This window comes from Mizuhopecten yessoensis, unplaced genomic scaffold (assembly GCF_002113885.1).
Source record: "Mizuhopecten yessoensis strain PY_sf001 unplaced genomic scaffold, ASM211388v2 scaffold4373_2, whole genome shotgun sequence".
NCBI classification, from domain to species: Eukaryota; Metazoa; Mollusca; class Bivalvia; order Pectinida; family Pectinidae; genus Mizuhopecten; species Mizuhopecten yessoensis.
This window is the reverse complement of record NW_018405514.1, coordinates 320,922-340,933: the sequence shown is the minus strand read 5'-3', so window position 1 is coordinate 340,933 and position 20,012 is coordinate 320,922. Positions and strand designations below refer to the sequence as shown.

Here is a 20,012-nt window from a genome sequence, read left to right as displayed (position 1 = left end):
TCATGGTCCTGACAAAGTGTTGTTATTTTTCGGGTCAATCAGAAATACAATTTGGCTGCCATGGCCGCTATTTTGCTACTAAGTTCTAATAGGCCGATCTCACTTAAAATTGGTCTAGGAATGATCAGCTCATGGTCCTGACAAAGTTAAGTTAACATTATACTATTTTTTACTCAAATTGGTACATATTTCAACAACAAAAATAAATACTAGACTCAGGTGACCGTTAAGGCCCATGGGCCTCTTGTTATAAGTCTAGTCTTTTTTATGGAGCCAACTCGTTGCCAGTTTAAGAGGCTAAATTGAGTCACTATCCAATGTATTGTAAACCACAATGCAAAGAAATAAAGAATCTGAATCTGACCACCTAATTAGTTTCATTGACAATTTTGAACAGAAAAAAAAGCCAATGTGTCCCCTAAATCGCCGGATAGTGTCCAGCATGTGGCAATTATATTACAGATCAATAGTGACTGGATAGTGGGATAATGGCATTAGTGGTGGCTGGATTAAGGACATTTTTACTATATAGAGTATCAAGGATTAAACAAAAATGTGTTTTGTACATTAATTTATTGAAGCTTAAACTTACATAACAAATATTGCACAATTCCCACACATAGAAGCCATCATGTTTGGTAGAATGTGAATTGGTACAGTAAGTTCTAGTAAATGTGATACATTTATCATTGAAAGATTAATTTTTGTACAACACAACATGTATTCTATATTAAAAAAATCATGTAAAGAGTTACTGATTGAAAATGAGTCCTTCAAAGACGCGCACTTGATAAGCTGAAGTTATTGAACTTTACAGGTGTTTTATATACAGAGGTGATCTTTATAGCAGGTCCGATTCTTTTCCCTTTACAGTTTAGGACATATTCCCATGGAAATGATGATAACTGACAATTGAAGACGACTAGATCATGAATTGATTTTCATCACATCCCATAGCACTACTGGATGTTGAGAATAATGTTAAAACCAAGCAAAAAAATTCAACATGATTCAATCACACACTATAATATCTTACCATGAGGGTTCTACATCTTTCTCTTTACAGAAGCTAAACATTTTCACAACAGGACTAACAGGCTTATATATTGGTACTTTATACATGGGACGCACTGAAAGTCCAGTGTTTATCTATAAACTGTTGGTTCAGGTTTATGTCTGATGAGATGGTTACAGATGTCTGGGATAGATTTGATCTTTCTTGAGTAACACTCCCAAGTCAGCTGTACAAATACTGTAGATACATGCTGTGTTGGAATGTATTTCTGCTCCACTGAGTTCCTAGGCAGATGTGTCAAAAAACTTTCCAATGGTTGTTTCAACATCTTGAATGGAATATTTGATGTATTTCTCCCTGTTTTTGGTAAAATTGAGTTTCTCATACTTCTGTAGGAAGACTGTATATGATGGTACAATAAAATCTCGGTTCTCTTTCTTCAGCATTTCCCTCAACTCCTGGTCTGGTATGGCGTAACCTTTCTGTATACGTAAGATCTCCTCCAGCTCCTTGTTGAAACCCTGTTTGTTCGAGATAATCAAAGGTTGTGTTTATACATTTACAAAAAGAATTTCTTAACCAATAAAAATCTATACTTTTCAAGTAATAAACAACTAGTTTCTTAAAAGAATTGTTTCTAGTATGCAAACTATTTCCGGATTAATTCTACAGTATGTCAACCATTGTCACAAGGTAAGGCACATGACTTAAATTTTTATTGGCCCTGTAAACAGAAGTTTTACTTTGCTCCAATTCTCTAAACATATTTCCACATAGAACTTGGGCTATAAGTAGATGTTAAAATGGATGTCACGTTTCGATTCTATTGTATCCATAGATTTATTGTGGTCTCATCACTAGATATTATATTGATAATTATGGATGAAGCTTCCATCAGAAACTTTTAATGTTTCATATTACATCTACTTCATAAAAACATTAACAAGTAGGTGCAGACATTTATATACTCACAGTAAACTTATCTTTGATGTTCTGCTTTTCTTTGTCCTTCAACTGATTTTTTTTTAAAAATAAAACATAATTGAATCATGAGTGTATGGAATATTGAAGTACTAATTATCTTCAGTTTTTCTTACGGTTTTTGTATTTCTTTGGATTCTAATATAAGGAAATCTAAACAAAATTAGTACCACTCTATCACAAGATTAACTTAATCACAATTCATTGTCACTACCCTGGTACTCTGTTTGAGAACATGACATTAACTTGACCTAGATACACATGGCAGGTGTTATTGATGATGCTTACACTTCTGGAACACCTTGTCACCTGCTTTTTTTCAACGATCTCATTGTGAGTCTTTCCTTTGTTTAAATTTTTATTCTATTTTCATTGATTTTCAGTTTGGATAACAGTTTTGTTTTACTTCAATATTCTTGTTTTCTTCGTACTCAATCACAATCAAGTACCACTTAATAATAAATTACAACTCACTTCAAGTTTGTATACAATCAACTACCACACTGTATAGGAATCACAGCTGTTTAGACAATTACTTAGTATTGAATGTTTCTGATAAGAAACAAATACTGTGAATGACCATGAAGATATATGAGTATAAGAGTACCTTTGCTGTTTCCAAGGACTGTGTTCTCTGCATAGACATTGGCTCATTGACCTCCAGTATGTAGTGCATCACTCGACTCCAACTAAAAATAGCAATCACCACCATAACATCACGGTCAGTATTACATGTACCAGTGAACTGTTAATGTATATTACAGGACAAACTTATTTTGTAAGACAAACAAATAGCACGGTAGAACAGTTATATTACTTAAGATCAAATTTACAATGAAGACGAGTACTGGCTCTACGTCAGCTTGCCTGATCACAGTGAATCGTTAGTAAATAATGACTCCAAACAAAATTATTGTGCATTAAGTGACAACAAAATCAAATGTGAGCATTTATTCCTTTTACTTTCATTTGAAATGTGTGACTAAAAATTTGTTTTCCATAATTTACCAAAGCATACTTCAGATAGTATTTTCCTTTTTTAGGCAGGGAATGCACCACTGACAGTAGTACTGTCCCATTCACAGTAATATTTTTTACCTATGAAAGTAGAGGTTCTTTCCTTACTTTTGAGAGTACTGTGTACTTTTTTCTACAATAGATAACATACCTCTGAGAATAGTGCTTCTTCTCTTCATTAATCTTGTCCTCGTAGTACTGTCCCACCTCCTTATGGTAGGTGTGGATAAGTTCCAGTAACCCAGATCTATCAATTACAATGGTAGATAACACTATGTTGGAAGTTGTGACACTGTGTGAAGGATTAAAAAATCAACATGCTGCTGACTTAAACAATAAACACATCCTGTTAGGGCAACAAATTACAGTAAGAACTTTTTCAATCAAGGGTATGGCAAAGTACACTTGAATTTCTCTCATGACAAAATTGAAGGATGGCATTTAGCTAATTGATTGGTCAAAGACACCAAAAACTGACCAATTGCAGGGCTGATTTATCACCACACTTGTGCACGTATTTCAACTCGTATTATCCACAGGGTGCGCATACAAGGACTTTGATTCTGTTAGTAGAAAATCCAAGAAGACAGAAGATATGTATATTGTAAGCAGAACCTGTGGAATTCAAAGATGCCAACCTCTGTGTAGACTGTGCTATGTGCTGACCCAGAGCGTGTATGTACCTGTGTAGACTGTGTTATGTGCTGACCCAGAGCGTGTACATACCTCTGTAGACTGTGCTATGTGCTGACCCAGAGCATGTACGTACCTGTGTAGACTGTGCTATGTGCTGACCCAGAGCATGATTGTACCTCTGTAGACTGTGCTATGTGCTGACCCAGAGCGTGTATGTCCCTGTGTAGACTGCTATGTGCTGACCCAGAGCGTGTATGTACCTCTGTAGACTGTGCTATGTGCTGACCCAGAGCGTGTGTCTACCTGTGGACTGTGCTATGTGCTGACCCAGAGCGCGTATGTGCCTGTGTAGACTGTGCTATGTGCTGACCCAGAGTGTGTATGTCCCTGTGTAGACTGCTATGTGCTGACCCAGAGCGTGTGTGTACCTGTGTAGACTGTGCTATGTGCTGACACAGAGCGTGTATGTACCTGTGTAGACTGCTATGTGCTGACCCAGAGCGTGTGTCTACCTGTAGACTGTGCTATGTGCTGACCCAGAGCGCGTATGTACCTGTGTAGACTGTGCTATGTGCTGACCCAGAGCATGTATGTACCTGTGTAGACTGTGCTATGTGCTGACCCAGAGTGTGTATGTACCTGTGTAGACTGCTATGTGCTTACCCAGAGTGTGTATGTACCTGTGTAGACTGCTATGTGCTGACCCAGAGCGTGTATGTACCTGTGTAGACTGCTATGTGCTGACCCAGAGCGTGTATGTACCTGTGTAAAGACTTGATTAAATGTTGATCTTGAGCATGTTCTTACCTCTGTATAGACTTGAGGATGTAGTTATAGTTGTTCAACATAAACACTGGCCTCAGTGTGGGATCACTATAGGTCTCGGCTTTGTTGCTCAGATTCAGACCCAAGGCTGACAGAACTTTGGCTGAAATGGGAAATATTATCATATACATGTACTTTAAACCTACTTAACAGGTCACATTTTGAAGTGTCTCTACTTGGAATCATATCAGGAACTTCTGGTTTATAAGGCAAGTGTAATACCATCAAAGCTATTTAAAATTTCATGGGGTATTCCCTATAACTGAGTCAATAATTGACCAGAGACTACATGTGTATCATTGTGATTGTAAGATTTGAATTCAAATCTAGACCAAATAATCCGAAAATATTTTGATTTCATTGAATTTTTCTTAATTCTATTACCATGTACAAACAAGAGATTATTGTAAGTGATACCTACTACAGTACTTTGCAAGCTGGTGTTTGCTCTTCTTGGCATCAACTGCTTCAGATGGAGCGGCTTGTTCCCCTGAAATTAATATCATTGGAGAATGACAACACAATTTAATCCCAACATCACAAAAGTTCCCGGAGATTTGAGTAATATCATGATACTGCTTACATGAATTCAAAAAATAAATATCTTAACACTATCTATTTAAGTGCTAATCTCTTGTATCAGGACTTCTATTGAGCCTTACTGAAACGATAGAATACATTCATTCCCTTCTGAAGTAAGCATCCTCCATAGCAGACATATCATTACTGTTATTTCAATTTCCACTTTGATCTGCAACAACCAATGATGACATTGCTTAGACAACACAGATTCACCCAGTAAATACATTGTTATTTACAGAAGCTGTCTTTTCTGTATGCTACAGTTTACTATTTAGACAACACTGGACACACACTTTAATCCCCGTGAAATTTATGAAGCCAGTTGATCCGCATGCTACTGGTTTTCTGTTCAGACACCACTAAATGTAGGTGTTCAGAACACTGCATTCCCTTGTAATTTACAGAAGCCAGCTGATCTTGGCTATAGTTTACTTACCATGCATCAGCAGCATGGCACCAGCAGTATCGGAATAATCAAGTAGTGGCTCCAGAAATATGATGGTCTGGAAGATTTAAAATATCCACTAAAAATCAGGAGCTGATACTTACAAGTCAAAAGATAACAAGTACATGTGCTTTCTCTAGGAAAATTTTACTTTTACTAATATGTCTCAATATTTCATACCTCCAGTATCTTTAAATAGTACTGTTCTTGAGAAGTATGATAATTGGAAATGTTTTCTCAAGAAATCTTTAGTTAAGCTGTTCATTTGATCCGAGTTTCACAATTTTCCTCTGATTTTGATTTTTAAACTTCTCAAACTCCTATGTCATTTACATAAAAGTGTAATGGTTGAAAAATTAATCATAAAGTTAAATAATTTCTGTTGATGATGAAACTTTGGCCTGATAATGAATAGTGGTAATATGCAAGAAAAACTGTTTCTAAAGTTCAATCAGAGAAGACAAGTATCATTTTCACCTAAAACAATGAGCTGACTGCCCAGTATTGGCTGACTAAATTGTACTGAAAGCAACAGAACTCACATGATTGGTTAATTCGTGGACTGTACCATCTCTTGGCATGGAGGCTTTATCTGGGTCATTCTAAAAGGAAAGTAAACTAGTGGATCACACCTACCCCAATATCATACAATAACAAGAGGCCCAACTGGCCTGTACCTCTCATCTGTTATTGAATGGTGTTAGAAAACACATCTCACATCTGTGACCTTCAAAGTGGGTCAAATTTACTCGATCGCAAGGAAGCCTACACTACAGATCAAATACAACTAGTCTAGACCTTACAAGATCTTTAAAAAGTCTACACATTTGACCCATGTGACCTTAAAATTATGTCAAGGTAAGTCAATGTCATTTATTTGAACCAAATTGAGAGTATTTCATTCCAGCAAGATATCAAACATATTTACACATCAAGTTCTTTGTTTAAGCCCATTCACTATACTCACCTTTATACTCTCAACAAACTCCTCTAGAGCTTTGGCACCCTAAAACAAACAAGGTACATATCACTTTTTTCATACAAAGTACTCTGTATGTCAGAACAAGCAAAAGTCAGAATATGATTATTGTTTTCTGTGTTTTTTACCATTTGTTTTAGTCATACAAAGTAATTACCAGTACCACTTATTCAACTACCCTGTATTGCTTTATTTTGGACCAACTATGCTTTTAACTACATGTGCTGGTGTTAATAGTTCGGCAGTTAAGACGGAGAGACAGAGAGAAAGTATAACTGCAGTGAGACAGGAACAGAGGAATCACTCACTGTACTTCCAAGTGTGGACAACAGAGAGACTAGTTTGGCTCGAGTTGGGGTTTGACAGCCCTACAAATAGAAAACACAACATAAACTGGTGAAATCATGCCTGCTACGAAAAATGTGTACCTTCCTATTTCATTTTATAATGTAGAAAAGGCCTCTTGATCTTTATAGGGTTAGCAACTCTTATGACAAAGTCTTTGCTTCACCCATAATAGAGTTCCAAAGTGTATGTAATCAGTGATTTTTCCTTTTTATTTATAGGTACAGATACGCTTTGAATCAAGAAAATAGTGCAGCATTTTTCGTCATTGCAAATTTAAGCATTTATCATTATCATTATAAAACTTCATTGAAAATAACTTAAACCAGCTCTAATACAGTAGCTATTCTTTCTAGCTATATGACTTCATTTTGTCCTTGCCTCTAGTGTGTAGTCAAATTCAGGTCTGATGGTGCGAAGATGTTTCACCACAGGGAAGATGGAAAGCACCGCCATGAACTCATGTTTGACGATATTCTTTTTAGCATTGCTCGCCAACAACTACAACTCAAGTTACTGATTAAACACTTTAAGTAATACAGACATTTCAGAAAAAAATCATCTTTTTTATCCAATGATAACTTTATTTAAATTGTATGTTTTCTTAATGTATAATGAATACCCTATTTTTATCTTAAGATTAGAAGGTTCAACTCGGTTAATTGGTTGTAATTTATCTTTGTTGTGTTGGAATATCCAGATCTATTGTAACAGCCAGGCTGTCTTCTACTGACCTCTCCCTCACTGACCACTGCGTCCATAGCCTGCTGAACTACCCCATCAAACACAGTGCGATGGTGCTTCTCAGGGACTATGCCAGACATCAGTTGGTTCTCACTCTAAAGTACAGTACATAGTATACCCAATTTGAGACAAAAATCAAACGCTTATGTGTAATTATAGTAAGCTCTTCCGAATTAATGTTTTGATGCAGATTGATATTTTTAAAGTTGATTTTCACAGGCATAAATCCAGTAATGATTTTTTTTACTACTTTATTGTTGAAAATCTAGCAAAGTTTTGCTTTTAAGATACCGGTATATCAGTGATGCCATATCAGTAATCATATGCAGAAACATTATGAGGCCACTAAACCAGGATTCCAACATTTGTGGCTAAATTAGGGTAAACATTCCGACTTTTAATGTATGATACATAAGATGTTTAACTGTCAACAAGATATGAAGACCTTAGGTAAGACCTTACCTGCATAAGTTTGAGGAGTGCAGTGAGCTCAGTGATGTAGATATCTATCTCCACGTCCAGGCTCTCTTCTTTGATCACATCGGTGTAAGAACCTTGGCGTCGATGACCTGTTTCATATTATATAAACAAAAATGTACTGCATTAATTCACAGTGATATAAAAGATACCATGTTTTGCAATATAGTGAGGATTTAAAGTTTACGTATGAAAGCAAAAACATGTACATGTAAATGAAATTAGAATTATTTTAGTTTCTTTAAATTGCATTCTGTTTCTTTATATCATGTGCCATTTAACACCATAACCTGAGAAAAAAACACATAACAACACATGCTAATTGTAACATTGACTGTAGGTCCACAAATAACCAGCACAATAGCATAAGGTTTGTCGCACTTCACTTTCACGATTGACTCAAGTTAATAGCTAATAATGTTATAGCCAATCAGAAGTCATAGTATCCTTCTTAAATCCAGAAAATAGAAAATTTTATTTTTTCATATTGAGTATGCTCAATCTGTATCACTCCCACAAAATGTGTAATAAGTGACCCAATAGATCTGATTTTTTTGCCAGAAATGCTAATCAGAGGCCACAGCAGCCATCTTGAATCCCAAAATTTTGAAAGTTAATTGCTTGCACTAAAGTATTCATCTCTCTCAATAGCCACTGCAGCTGAGTTGGATGTCAGATCAGGACAATACAGCTGGTTACACAGCCATACACATGTGTTATGCACTCTAGACAAAAATATTAAAATATTTAACCACTCATGAAATATAACCATAATTCATGAAGAATCCAATAACAACATCTATAATTAGAGATGCAATCTGAAAGTCATATTTAAAACAATAAATGCTTTCTATATGGATTATTTTATTTAAAAAAAATATCAACTTAAATATTTCCTCTCCTGCTTTTTACCTGGATCAAATGGTGACTGTATCAAAGCTGTAGCTGCCTTCTTCCTAAAGGTATGTCTACAAATAATCAAAACGATTGTATTAACCTTCACTTTAAAAATAATGTTTTTGTAGCAATTATTCAGATCCCCCCCCAAGATTTTTCACACAATACCTTCAACAGTATACTCTGATATCAATAAAACATAAATAAAGTTATCATACCATAGATTCTTATTTTGCCATTTTCTAGTTATGTTATTGTTGAAATGTATTCCGTAATTCATATGTATCCATTAGTAATTGTTCAATAAATCACAACTTACGCAATCTTCCTCATACTCTTCCTCACTGGTGTATCTTTGCTAGGTCTGAATTTGCTTGTCTGTAATAAAAACGGTTGTTGAAAATTAGATCTAACGACAATCTGTGTACACAGGCCATATTTATACATTATAGACTAAAATACCACAAAAGTATATCATGGCAGGCCAATCAAGTCAAGTTATAATATAAATATTAAAGAATAATTAATTGAAATCAGAAAGTGTGACTACTCTTTTTAAGAAATCGGTGCTACATTTAATATCATATCACAAAATAAATACAAATGTATCCATAAATCCTCTATCAACAACTCTGTATACCCCCCGGTAAATCTACATACTGTGGCGGGGGAGTGTTGTCCGGGGAATATGGCATTAACACTGCTACCACTGGAGGACTTCATATGCTCCTTCAAACTGTAACAAAAAGGCACTGTTAAACAAGCATGTGGGACCTTTGACGGTAACTCAAGTTATATCACATAAGGTTTATACAATGTCTTTGACTTTTTACTGCAGCATGTGTTGTTAAACAACAGCTTTGCGTCAGGTACATTGTCAGAACTTTCAGCTAAAAAAAATACAAAAAAATTGATGACATTATATTCAGTCCTTGAAACAGGACCCTTTAGAGTGAAGTGATTTAAATGAAGCCTAGTACCATCTGAATGGTACAAAATCTAAAGAATATTTTGTTTTCAGCAACTTTACAGAACACAAACAGGAACAGCGTCGCTTGTGTAAACAGACCCCTATATAATCTTGAAATATATATATACACAATGTAAATTTATCTTTAATTAGATACCAAATAAAAACTTACTAGGTTCCAATTTAAGGTACAGGGTACCAGCAAGTTAAAATATATTACTGCCATTATCACTACTGGGTATTATGAAATAAAATGTAGCCCCTGTGATTTACGTTTGGACATGTTCCAATATACAAGGTCCTATGTAAAAGTCTGGGTAAAGTGTATTGTTTAGTCCATGTTTACCATTGGAGGGACTTGACCATCATGGATGATCGCATGGTGGTGTAATCCTTTAGGAAGTCAGTGGTGGGACCATTAGTAACGAGCCACCTGGCTATCTGTCCGAGCTCAGTGATGATCTTCTCTGGAAGGTGTTCTATTTCTGATGGGGTTTCTGCCTCTCCTGGCTGCAGGTCTACAATAATGTTCAGTAAAATTAGTAACACGTTCAATATTCAATTATAAAAATCAAATATCTAGCAAACATTTATTCACATTTTAACAAGGGACATGAAATGACTGTTGTTCCTTTTGTGACTTCTCACCTTTGTGAAAAAATTGTTGGAAACACAATTGAAACAAGAGTACCGCGGGGCAGAACAATATACGCCCGTCGAATGCCATATAGTGTTATATACTTTCTTACATTGAAATAAGATCTGCATCATTCTAAGAGTGGTTAGCTGACAAGCTATAAAAAATGAAGGAGAAAATCTCTGGACAAAAAATCCAATACTGAAATGAACAAAGGTGAAGAACTTTTAAGGGAGACGAAACTTCATATCATGATTATAATGTATACCAAGTTTCAAAGAGATCTGTTGAAAAATGTAGGAGGAGATTGCCGGACAAAAATCAAATACTGAAATAAACAAAGGGCAATTACTTTTGCAAAAATTGTTGATTCAAAATTCTTTTCGGGGAAACACAACAACATATCATGATTATTTAGCCTAATAAGTTTCAAAGAAATCCGTCAAAAAATGTAGAAGAAGATCTCTGGACAAAAAAATCCAATACTGAAATGAACAAAGGGCAATAACTTTTGGTAAAACTGTTGAATCAAAATTCTTTTAAGGGAGATACAACTTCATATCATGATTATAATGTATACCAAGTTTCAAAGAGATCGGTCGAAAAATGTAGGAGGAGATTGCCGGACAAACAAAAGTTTACGCCGGACAGCCGGACAACCCCATACCATAATACTTCCGTCAAATTTGACGGGCGTATAAAAATAAGTATTTACAAAAATTACATGTGAACTACACTAAACCTGATTTCTGACAAAACTGTTTCCATGTTGTTTAAGAAAGTGTTTGTAATTAGTACCTGCTCTCCTTCTATGTTATTATTATTTTAACCTAACGCCGAGAATTTTAATCCTTCAACTCCACCAAAAACATCCCTATGTGTGGAAGACATCAATGTCCTTTAACGTAGGTAGGCTGTGTTGTTTAGTTTTTCTTCACTGGTATGTTAACATTCCGTTTAATTTAGAGTTGGATCATATCTACATCAGTCAGCAATATTTAAACACATATTTGTCAATTAAAATGTATACACCGTAGCTTAGGGAGGTGAATTAGATAATGATGTGAAAGATTGAAACACATGTGTGCACATGATAACACCAAAATGAAGCCATCTCATTTCTGTTGGTAGAATTAATACATTTTCTAAATATCATAAAACCTACCCTCATATGAACTGATGTGATTGAGGATAGTAATGGCCGGGACAGGTCGGCCATGACGCCCCAATAATGTGCGAAACTCCACCTGCAAGGCATCCTTTCCTTCGTCAAAAACACGAATCTGAAAAATTGACATAAAACTGACTCATATTCATTTTGCAATAACATGTATTTCAAGTCTAAATCATGATTGTTCATCCCTGTGTATCATCATAGGGTAGCATCATGCTTATATAGGTCTATCAACTATGATGTCTTCAGGAGGTGCATCATAACTTGTAATAGTTACAAGTGAAATGTAAGGTATGCCAGTGCCTGTTTCAGCAAACTCTGACTTTCACTCTGCTAAGAATGAACCAGTGTATATATGTTCTACTGTCATCTCCTGTACAATTCGCTCAAAAAGTAGATCTGTTTATACCTCATCTATGCAATGAAGATTTGTTTATAGCTTTTTATCATGCCAATGATTAGATTCATATATACTAGAATTAATAGGCATGAGGATTTCAGCCTTTCCCGATAACACAGGTCTTTAAGATGTGCTACTTTTTTGGTGGCTCATCTATTCAACATCTTTGATTGTTAATACTGGTGACCACACTTGGGTTGCATATTCAATATGGAGTTTGAACAGTTTTAGCAAAAAATCTGTGTATCCATGATGGTAAAAATTCTATAAATGAGACAAATTATCATGTAAGCTTTTTACCTTATTGGATACAGATATGGTATGTAGACTACATTTTCTTTTACCATCATGGTGATTTGCTGAATCTACCTATAATAACTATGTTGATGTTGCCTTCTGGTGTTTGAAGAACTTATTACGCTTGTTATGTTTCAACCATTCAATAGTTTCCATTTTTGAATATTTATACTTCATTTCCATGTATTGGTCAAGTTTACCACACCAAGTAGGTCAATTTGAAGTTTGTTCAATATTCTTGCATTTTTTCAATTGTTCACTCAAGGTATTGTGTTCCAAAGATCACATTTTATTACCATTACCATTTTGAACATAAATGTCAGGCAAATGTATAACACATTCAGATTAACCTCCAATCTTAACTTTATATTTTTCTTTGATTTCTTGTTGAATAACTGCCCAGTTGCAACATGTACAGATTATACAAGATGTACATTGCTATAGACTTATGGATGGAAAGCTAAACTTACAACATCAACAAGTTCTAGACTGGTGGGGTTGTGTTTCTGGAAGTAATTGTGAGCTTGAAGCAGCCTGTCCATCTGTAAGAGGTAACCTTGGAGACCACAGGAGTGCGGCCTGGTAAAGAAACAAAAGTGCATGTAACAATGTATATATACAGTAAACAGTACAAAGATACATAACTTCTTGTTTATATTTATAGCCATATTTGTATCCCTAGAATTGTCTCAGGAAGAACAAACTTTGTCTATAGCAAAATTTCCTATAACATAGGAATGTTGCTATACTAGAATCGTGATGGCTAACTTATGACACATTCAAATAAAAAAAAAGATTATTATTTGTTCCATTACCCGGTATTATTGTAAAATGAATAAAGTTGATTTCTTTAGAACCACATAAAGATTGGATATACAGGGTTTTATATTTCACACATCATCTTACCCTTCTTTGATCTGAACTTCAACTTCTCTGCTCACATGGTAGTATCCAAGTACAGTCTCCAAAGTCATTGTGGTTCTTTCAATATCTTGGTAGTTAATTAAAGATTACAACCAAAGAACGCATTAATTTTATCATGAAACCTGAATTTCTATTTTTCCCAAACAGTTTTGTTTTTCCATTTGTCAATTACAGCACTGATTGGTTAATTAAATAAGAGTAAATGGGATATCTATATGGTCATATATGAAACTGTCAAATGTACTTTTGAAATCATGTAAGAATACTTCTCATGTATATTCATCATGTATTGTATTTTGTGGTTTACCATTAACAAACAGGAACTTGGTAAATTTTGTACTTTCATTGACGGTAACCATAATTTGGACTAGGGCTGTTCGTGCAGCTGATACATTTTTACTTAGATCAGCTGCTGCTACAAGTCAGTGCTTGGTCATCTTAGAGGCTATTTTTTTTGGGGGGGGNTTCTATATATGTAATTAGAGATTATGACAAACACTGCCGGGAACATTGATAACAATCGCTCCATGAGCCAAGAAATCGAATGACATGCATGTTTAGTGCGTTGTAATTTTATAAAGATACCTCAGCATCACTATTTAACAGCTACATTTTGCTGTATAAATGATACTAGTATGTGTTGTTTTACATGGGCTGGGGTTGGCCTGCTAACTCGCACCTTCAAGTATGGATAACTCACTGTTCCATGCTCAGCTTTGGAACCAGTACAATTCCTGTGCTGATACCACCACCCTGTCTGTCAGAGATCTGGAGAGGACTGCCACAAGAGGTGTCTGTTTTATACCACAGATTTAACCAAGTGACAAACAATAATGTTTACTGTCAAGACCTCTGTATAATTGAATATTTATTAATTTCAGCAATACCCTGAGTTTTTTATCCAATCTTTCCATTAAAGATCATAATAACACATTAACAGTGGACATATTTTACGCTACAGTTTAATTAGTACTAATATTAATACCCGGCCTCCTCTGCCCCGCTGGGTATTAAATCGATCCCATGCCTTGTAATGGAGCAAGCCCAGTGTGAATCACACCGGGGAGATTTTAGAATTAATTGACAGCACATTGGTCTGCATCCATAAATAGGGTTGTAGTATGAACTATTTCTGTTGATATCCTGCACAACTTGAAGTTTACCTCTGCCTAAAATGTCGTTAAATTATCAAGTTAACGTAGCAAGCGTAATCGAAATCTGAATTGACCGCCATGTTGGAAAGTTCGTCTCTCTTCCGATATAGGTCAGACGTCCAAATATGGGTGTCATGACCCAATATGAATATTGTAGTAAACATGGCAGCATCAGTAGTAATACTATATTTGGCCATGCAGGCCATATATAGAAAGGATAATTGAGATAACATCACGCGTGATCTGTCATGGCGGTCGTTTCTATTTTTTTCCCCCAAGACGGACTTTGTTTAATTTCGTAAAAGAGTTTTTGCATGGGTAAGGATTCGTTTTTTCAACAATTATGCAATATTTTGATAACATTATACTAATATGAGCATACCTGCCAAGTGACCCGATTTCGTCGGGTTACACCCGGGATTTTATAACTTCACCCGCCGGGTTACGATTTTGACCCGGATTTCGTCAATTTCACCCGTTTTCACCCGGAATCTTTTCGTATATTAGAAGTTACCGAAGTCACTCGGAATTCTCTAGACTTTTCCATCCTTCTTCACAAGAAAGACGATATATTTCCTGTTTCCGTTTCTCACCAACAGGTAAGTTGTGAGTTGTTTATATACGTACTAGAACTGTTTTTACAAATGTTTATATAAAGAACGTTGTTACTGAACTTGCTGACAAGTTATTAGTCAGGTTTTTAACGAATAATTGAGTTGTATTTACGTAGAATAGAATGTATTTTGAAGGTAACGTTATGTCTTCTTGAAGGAAGAAGTTTTTATCGGGACTTGCAGGTTCTACTACACGAATTGCTAAAAGAAAAGATAATTGTACACATATCAAATGTCGTAGGAGAATGAGTTATAGTGTACAAAGTCCCGTGGTCGTGGACCAAACGCTGCATTCTGCACTCTAGTCAAAAACACGCTCAGGCATTTGATGATTTGTTTCTGTCAATCAAAATGATCCTTACAATAAGAGTTCAAACCCTACTCGTATAAAACTGATATTTTATATGAGAAGGGTGCAACTTCTTGTTGTCAGGACCATTTTCATTGACAGAAACAAAATGGTATTTTATATGAGCAGAATGTGACATCTTATTGTCGGGACCATTTCAATTGACATAAAAAATGCCTGTGAAAACACAGTATCATATATATTATTATGAATTAATTTTATAAGTTGTGTTGTTGACAAATCTTTTTATTTTTCAGCTTTGAATTTGGTATTGTGGATGAGGATCAGCTAGATCTGCTGGAAGAACAGTTCAATGAATGTAGAATGTAACTTTTACATCATTAAAATATTTAAGTTATAATTTAATATCTATTTTTCTTATATTTGTTGCGAAAAAAGCCGTCGCGCACTATGACCCTCTTTTTAATTTTCAAAAGAGGGTCATAACCCTCTTTCAGTATGTCCAGGGTTGGCAGGTATGANGGGAATTATTTTTTTGGTGTTTTGGTACAGAAATCTTTAATATTCGTTGTTCTAACCATCAGATACAGAGGATAAAATATACTATTACCAAAAACTGCAACGATGATAATCAACAAAGTCACCGGAATTTTAGTTTTTAGATAAAAATCTTTCGTTTTACTGACTCACCTGTTTGTCCACCTAATTTTCAATGTGCTTGAAGAAATTGCGACCATAATTGACTTATTTGTTTACATTCGTTCTGTACATGTATGGTCATATTTGACTTTATAGCCAGATTTGCTGGTGATCCAGTACCTGACCAATACCTCCGAACTCTCAATGAACGCTTTAACCGAACTGAGTTTGTTAACTGGCCTCCAGTAGTCACCCAGTCTTGTACCGTCACATACTTTCCTCCTTTGGTAATTCTTTGTTCTGATGACAACTAGATTTTGTATTTACAGCTAGGGCTATGGTATTCCCTTTCCAGTATACTAGTGCATACACATTACTTGAATCAAGGGTTGGTCACATGCACCACTAAAACAGGAGAGGAAAAAGGCAACAGGGCAAAATTGGGATCAGCAACAATCCCCCGGCCTAGTCCCCTCAATGCATTTACATGTCTAGAATGACAAGTAAAGTAGCAAGTCTGATTCTATCTCTGAATAAAAGGGACATTAGTGAGACATTAAAACAGAAAAAGATACGTATGTGTCACCAAAGGTCAAGTTTATCTTTAATTTGCTGAAAATATTATTAGCGTGCAGATAGGAATTTTATCAGTTTTTCCAAGTCTTTCATGGTCATTATTGGTAAAGTGAAATTTGCTTATACAGAACTAAGAGGTCAACCAACTCAAAAACTTGACACTGAAGTCCTCAAAAATGGTAGTTGTTATTCCCTGCTTTAACGTAAAGCATTGAGGGGAATGGCAACAACTGGTTCACCCGTTGTCAGTATGATGTGACCGGGCGGAATGCTGTGCTGGGTACCTTCGGTATGGCATTTCAGTGAATTAGCACTATAAAGTCGGCATTAGATCAGCGCTATCACAAGGAGACAATTGCAAGCACACCAACATACCCTGTCTCCTGCATACACATACGCAAGCACACATACACTAAACACATGGAGGCATGTCCTTAAATGACCTTAGCTGTTATTAGTAATAGGATGTTAAACAAAATTAAACCAGACCAAACCAATCATAAAAAGTTCAAAATCTGAAATTTCATATGTAGAGAATGGGTAGCATGACTACATAGAATTATTTTAAAACAGATTGTACAATTTTGGTATAAATCTTAACTTAATGCTCATCAAAGAATTCAGTGTTTCAGTTGTTAGATTTTAACAGTTGTATCTATCTTCCTTATTACACTATAGTATAGACTCATTCAGTATGGGAATTGGAATGTTCTGCAAAGTGAGCAAAGATTCTTCTAAAGAAAGTCATCACTGTGCAATTTCAATTCTTGCTTGTGTGATTACTATGATCAGACTTGCAGACTGGTAATTCTTTTAAGTAAGGAACAGTTGTAGTTCATATCTTCATTTTATAACAGAATATGTGACATACTAGTGCATGTCATAATTTTGTGTTTTGCCATAATTGTAAGTCCATTTTGTTTTATCAATATCTTTATTTTGTTTTTATTCTCCAGGAAAGGAGGCAAGGAAGAAAGAGCTGAAGAAGGTAACTACCACAGCAGCAGCAGCATGCTGACTCAGTGATTTAAAATATCGGAATAAGTTATCTTGATAAGAAAGGTTTTATCGGGTGATCTTTCTGTTTTACTTCAGGAATGAAAAGCTTTGAAAAAGATAAAATATTAAAACATGATAAGTTTTTCTTTTGTTAAAACACAGAATAAGTCATTTTTCTTTTCTTTGTTTAAATGAAAAGATGAAATGAAAGTCAGAGTAAAGACAAAATGATATACTACATGAAAATTGAAGTTATAAAAAGATTGCTGAATGAGGGGTAGCTATAGGTATAAAGTTAATATTATTTCATACCTGTTACCTAAGAACTTGGGATTTCAATCTCAATATGTACAGGTTTGGACTGTTATTGATGCAGTTGAAGACCTTTAAAATATATCATTTGTTTGTGTCTGTAGGTCTTTTTAGTAACTATTGATTAAATTGTTTGTGGAGAGCAGAGCCATTATATTTTGCCTGCATTGTATGGAGTTCTCATGCATTTTGTCATCACTCTAAAAACTAAAACAATGTAAGAAATAGGTTTAATCCTTTCTCAGATGCAGTTGCCTCCCTTATTACCTTTGATGATTTTTTTTATGAATTAACATGTATTTAATATTTTATTAGAACAAGAAGCAGCGTATGATGGTGAGACAAGCTGTTTTGAAAGGCAAAGATCCACTAAAACTACTACAAGAAATGGAAATGATTGATAAGATGGGTAAGTTTAGTTGATCATATCTATTATTAATCATCATTCTCTTGTCAAATCTTTTTTATCAAAACTTGTTAAAAGAACTTAACAAAGGTGTTGATTGGGTTCTAAATATATGGGTCACTATGTGTAAAAATAAAATAAAGTTTAGACATAAGCCAGGAAAAGGTTATTTGAAAAATTTAAATTTAAAAGTATTTTTGGGACGTTATATGTGAATACCTGGTAAGTACATTATGTATAAAGACATGATTAAACTAGTACATTATGTATAAAGACATGATTAAACTAATCAAACCTTATTTTTGCAAAATGTTTTGATATAAATATATGTACAATTTGAATTGTTTGATCAAGGATTTTAATCTTTTGGTTTTCCAGAGTACAACCCAATGGAGGCACCAAAGCTAAATGAGAAAGTATTGAAAGACAAGAGGAAAAAATTGAAGGAGACTTTTCAGAGAGTTATGAAATTATATGTAAGTAATTGTAACTGGTATGTGACAAAGGAAAACTTAAAGATTATACCTTCTGATCATCAAAGATGAAGTACAACAGAAGTCTTCTGTAAGATTTTATTTAAATCCCTGCTCTAGTATTTTGCTGGTTTGAAGATCTGTCAGAAATAATAAATGACCTTAACTTACTTTCAAAATGTAAAATGTGTTAAAATCTTCAAACGACCTCCTTTTATGAATCATGCAACCAAAAGGATTGCAATTTGGCATGTATCTTACTAGGTTGAGGTATCATTATATCTCCACTTCAAATGAAGGGAGACATATTGTATTAGTACTGGTTCTTCTTCTTCTTTTGGTTCTTCTTATCGCAACTTGTCTGGGCCATAACTTTTAAACCGTTAAAGATATCTTGATGAAACTTAAGTTATGCATGCATCACCCACAGAAAGTGTGCAGTGCACTGGAATTAGGTCATTGTGACCTTCATTTCAAGGTCAAATAAGTGCAACATTTTCAGTAAATTCTTGTCCGGCCCATACATTTAAAACCATTTAAGATATCTTGATTAAACTAGAATATACCTGCATCACCCACAGAATGTGCGCAGTGCACTGGAATTAGGTCTTGGTCTTCACTATACACAGAGTTATGGCCTTTTGTTTATTTTTAAGCCGCTCTTGGCGAGAGCCGAGCGGCTTATTAATTCTGTCCAGAGAACGAAATGATGGACCCACTTCCGTTCGGGGTGCGTGCGCATAATTCAGTATTGCATGCTTCCGCTATATAGTTTCGTTATCGTAAATAGAAAGTAGAATCTCTGACACTCACCTGTGGGTTACATAAAGTCTTCTGATACTCTTATCCAAATAATAATCCATACTTTAAGTAATTGCTGAAAACAAAATGTTTATCTCCGGTGCATTCTACGAGTGTTGTGGTGGTGAAATTCGTGCACTAGGTTTGCGCGTTTTAGCAACTCGGATTGCGGTCTGGGGAGTGTTACGCGTGTGAAACACATATGATTCGAGAAAGCACATGTGAAGACTGTCAAGCATTGACGCTGTCTGTAGAAGGAAGAAGTAAATATATAAACTTATAAACCGTATGAGTGATGAAGTATAAACTCTATTTTGATGTTTGAAACGGTAACGTATATATGCCATATAGTGCTTAGGTTGATAACGGTAGACTAATGGCTC

General features: G+C 35.1%; 2 protein-coding genes across 3 annotated transcripts in view; one reads left to right on the top strand and one right to left on the bottom strand.

Annotated features, from left to right (window-relative positions):
• Window positions 1-538: 538 nt before the first annotated feature.
• On the bottom strand, window positions 539-13,704 carry LOC110448913 (exocyst complex component 7-like). The gene is made up of 21 exons (XM_021495423.1): window positions 13,653-13,704; window positions 13,328-13,412; window positions 12,892-13,000; window positions 11,716-11,833; window positions 10,260-10,431; window positions 9,604-9,679; window positions 9,263-9,321; window positions 8,959-9,014; window positions 8,032-8,138; window positions 7,560-7,664; window positions 7,207-7,326; window positions 6,789-6,848; window positions 6,469-6,507; window positions 6,044-6,103; window positions 5,493-5,559; window positions 4,896-4,964; window positions 4,457-4,577; window positions 3,165-3,260; window positions 2,604-2,685; window positions 1,988-2,029; window positions 539-1,536 (listed from the first exon to the last, which is right to left on the bottom strand). Exons 1-21 carry the CDS (start codon window positions 13,702-13,704, stop codon window positions 1,300-1,302), a joined length of 1,932 nt encoding a protein of 643 aa, XP_021351098.1. The 3' UTR covers window positions 539-1,299.
• Window positions 13,705-17,593: 3,889 nt separating this feature from the next.
• Window positions 17,594-20,012, top strand: part of LOC110448897 (WW domain-binding protein 11-like) — a 26,804-nt gene continuing 24,385 nt past the window's right edge. For both annotated transcript variants that reach the window (XM_021495386.1, XM_021495385.1), the window contains exons 1-3: window positions 17,594-17,626; window positions 18,265-18,358; window positions 18,734-18,831. In XM_021495386.1, coding sequence (XP_021351061.1) covers window positions 18,280-18,358; window positions 18,734-18,831 — 177 coding nt within the window. In that variant the 5' untranslated portion in view covers window positions 17,594-17,626; window positions 18,265-18,279. The remainder of the gene's footprint in view (window positions 17,627-18,264; window positions 18,359-18,733; window positions 18,832-20,012) is intronic.

Coding starts and splice junctions, on each gene's coding strand:
- LOC110448913 (XM_021495423.1), bottom strand. CDS start 13,704: ATGGTTACCGTCAATGAAAGTACAAAATTTACCAAGTTCCTGTTTGTT. Junction 8,139..8,958: donor ACAGTCACCATTTGATCCAG/GTAAAAAGCAGG, acceptor AATATGAAACAG/GTCATCGACGCCAAGGTTCT. Junction 5,560..6,043: donor TCCACGAATTAACCAATCAT/GTGAGTTCTGTT, acceptor TAAATCTTCCAG/ACCATCATATTTCTGGAGCC.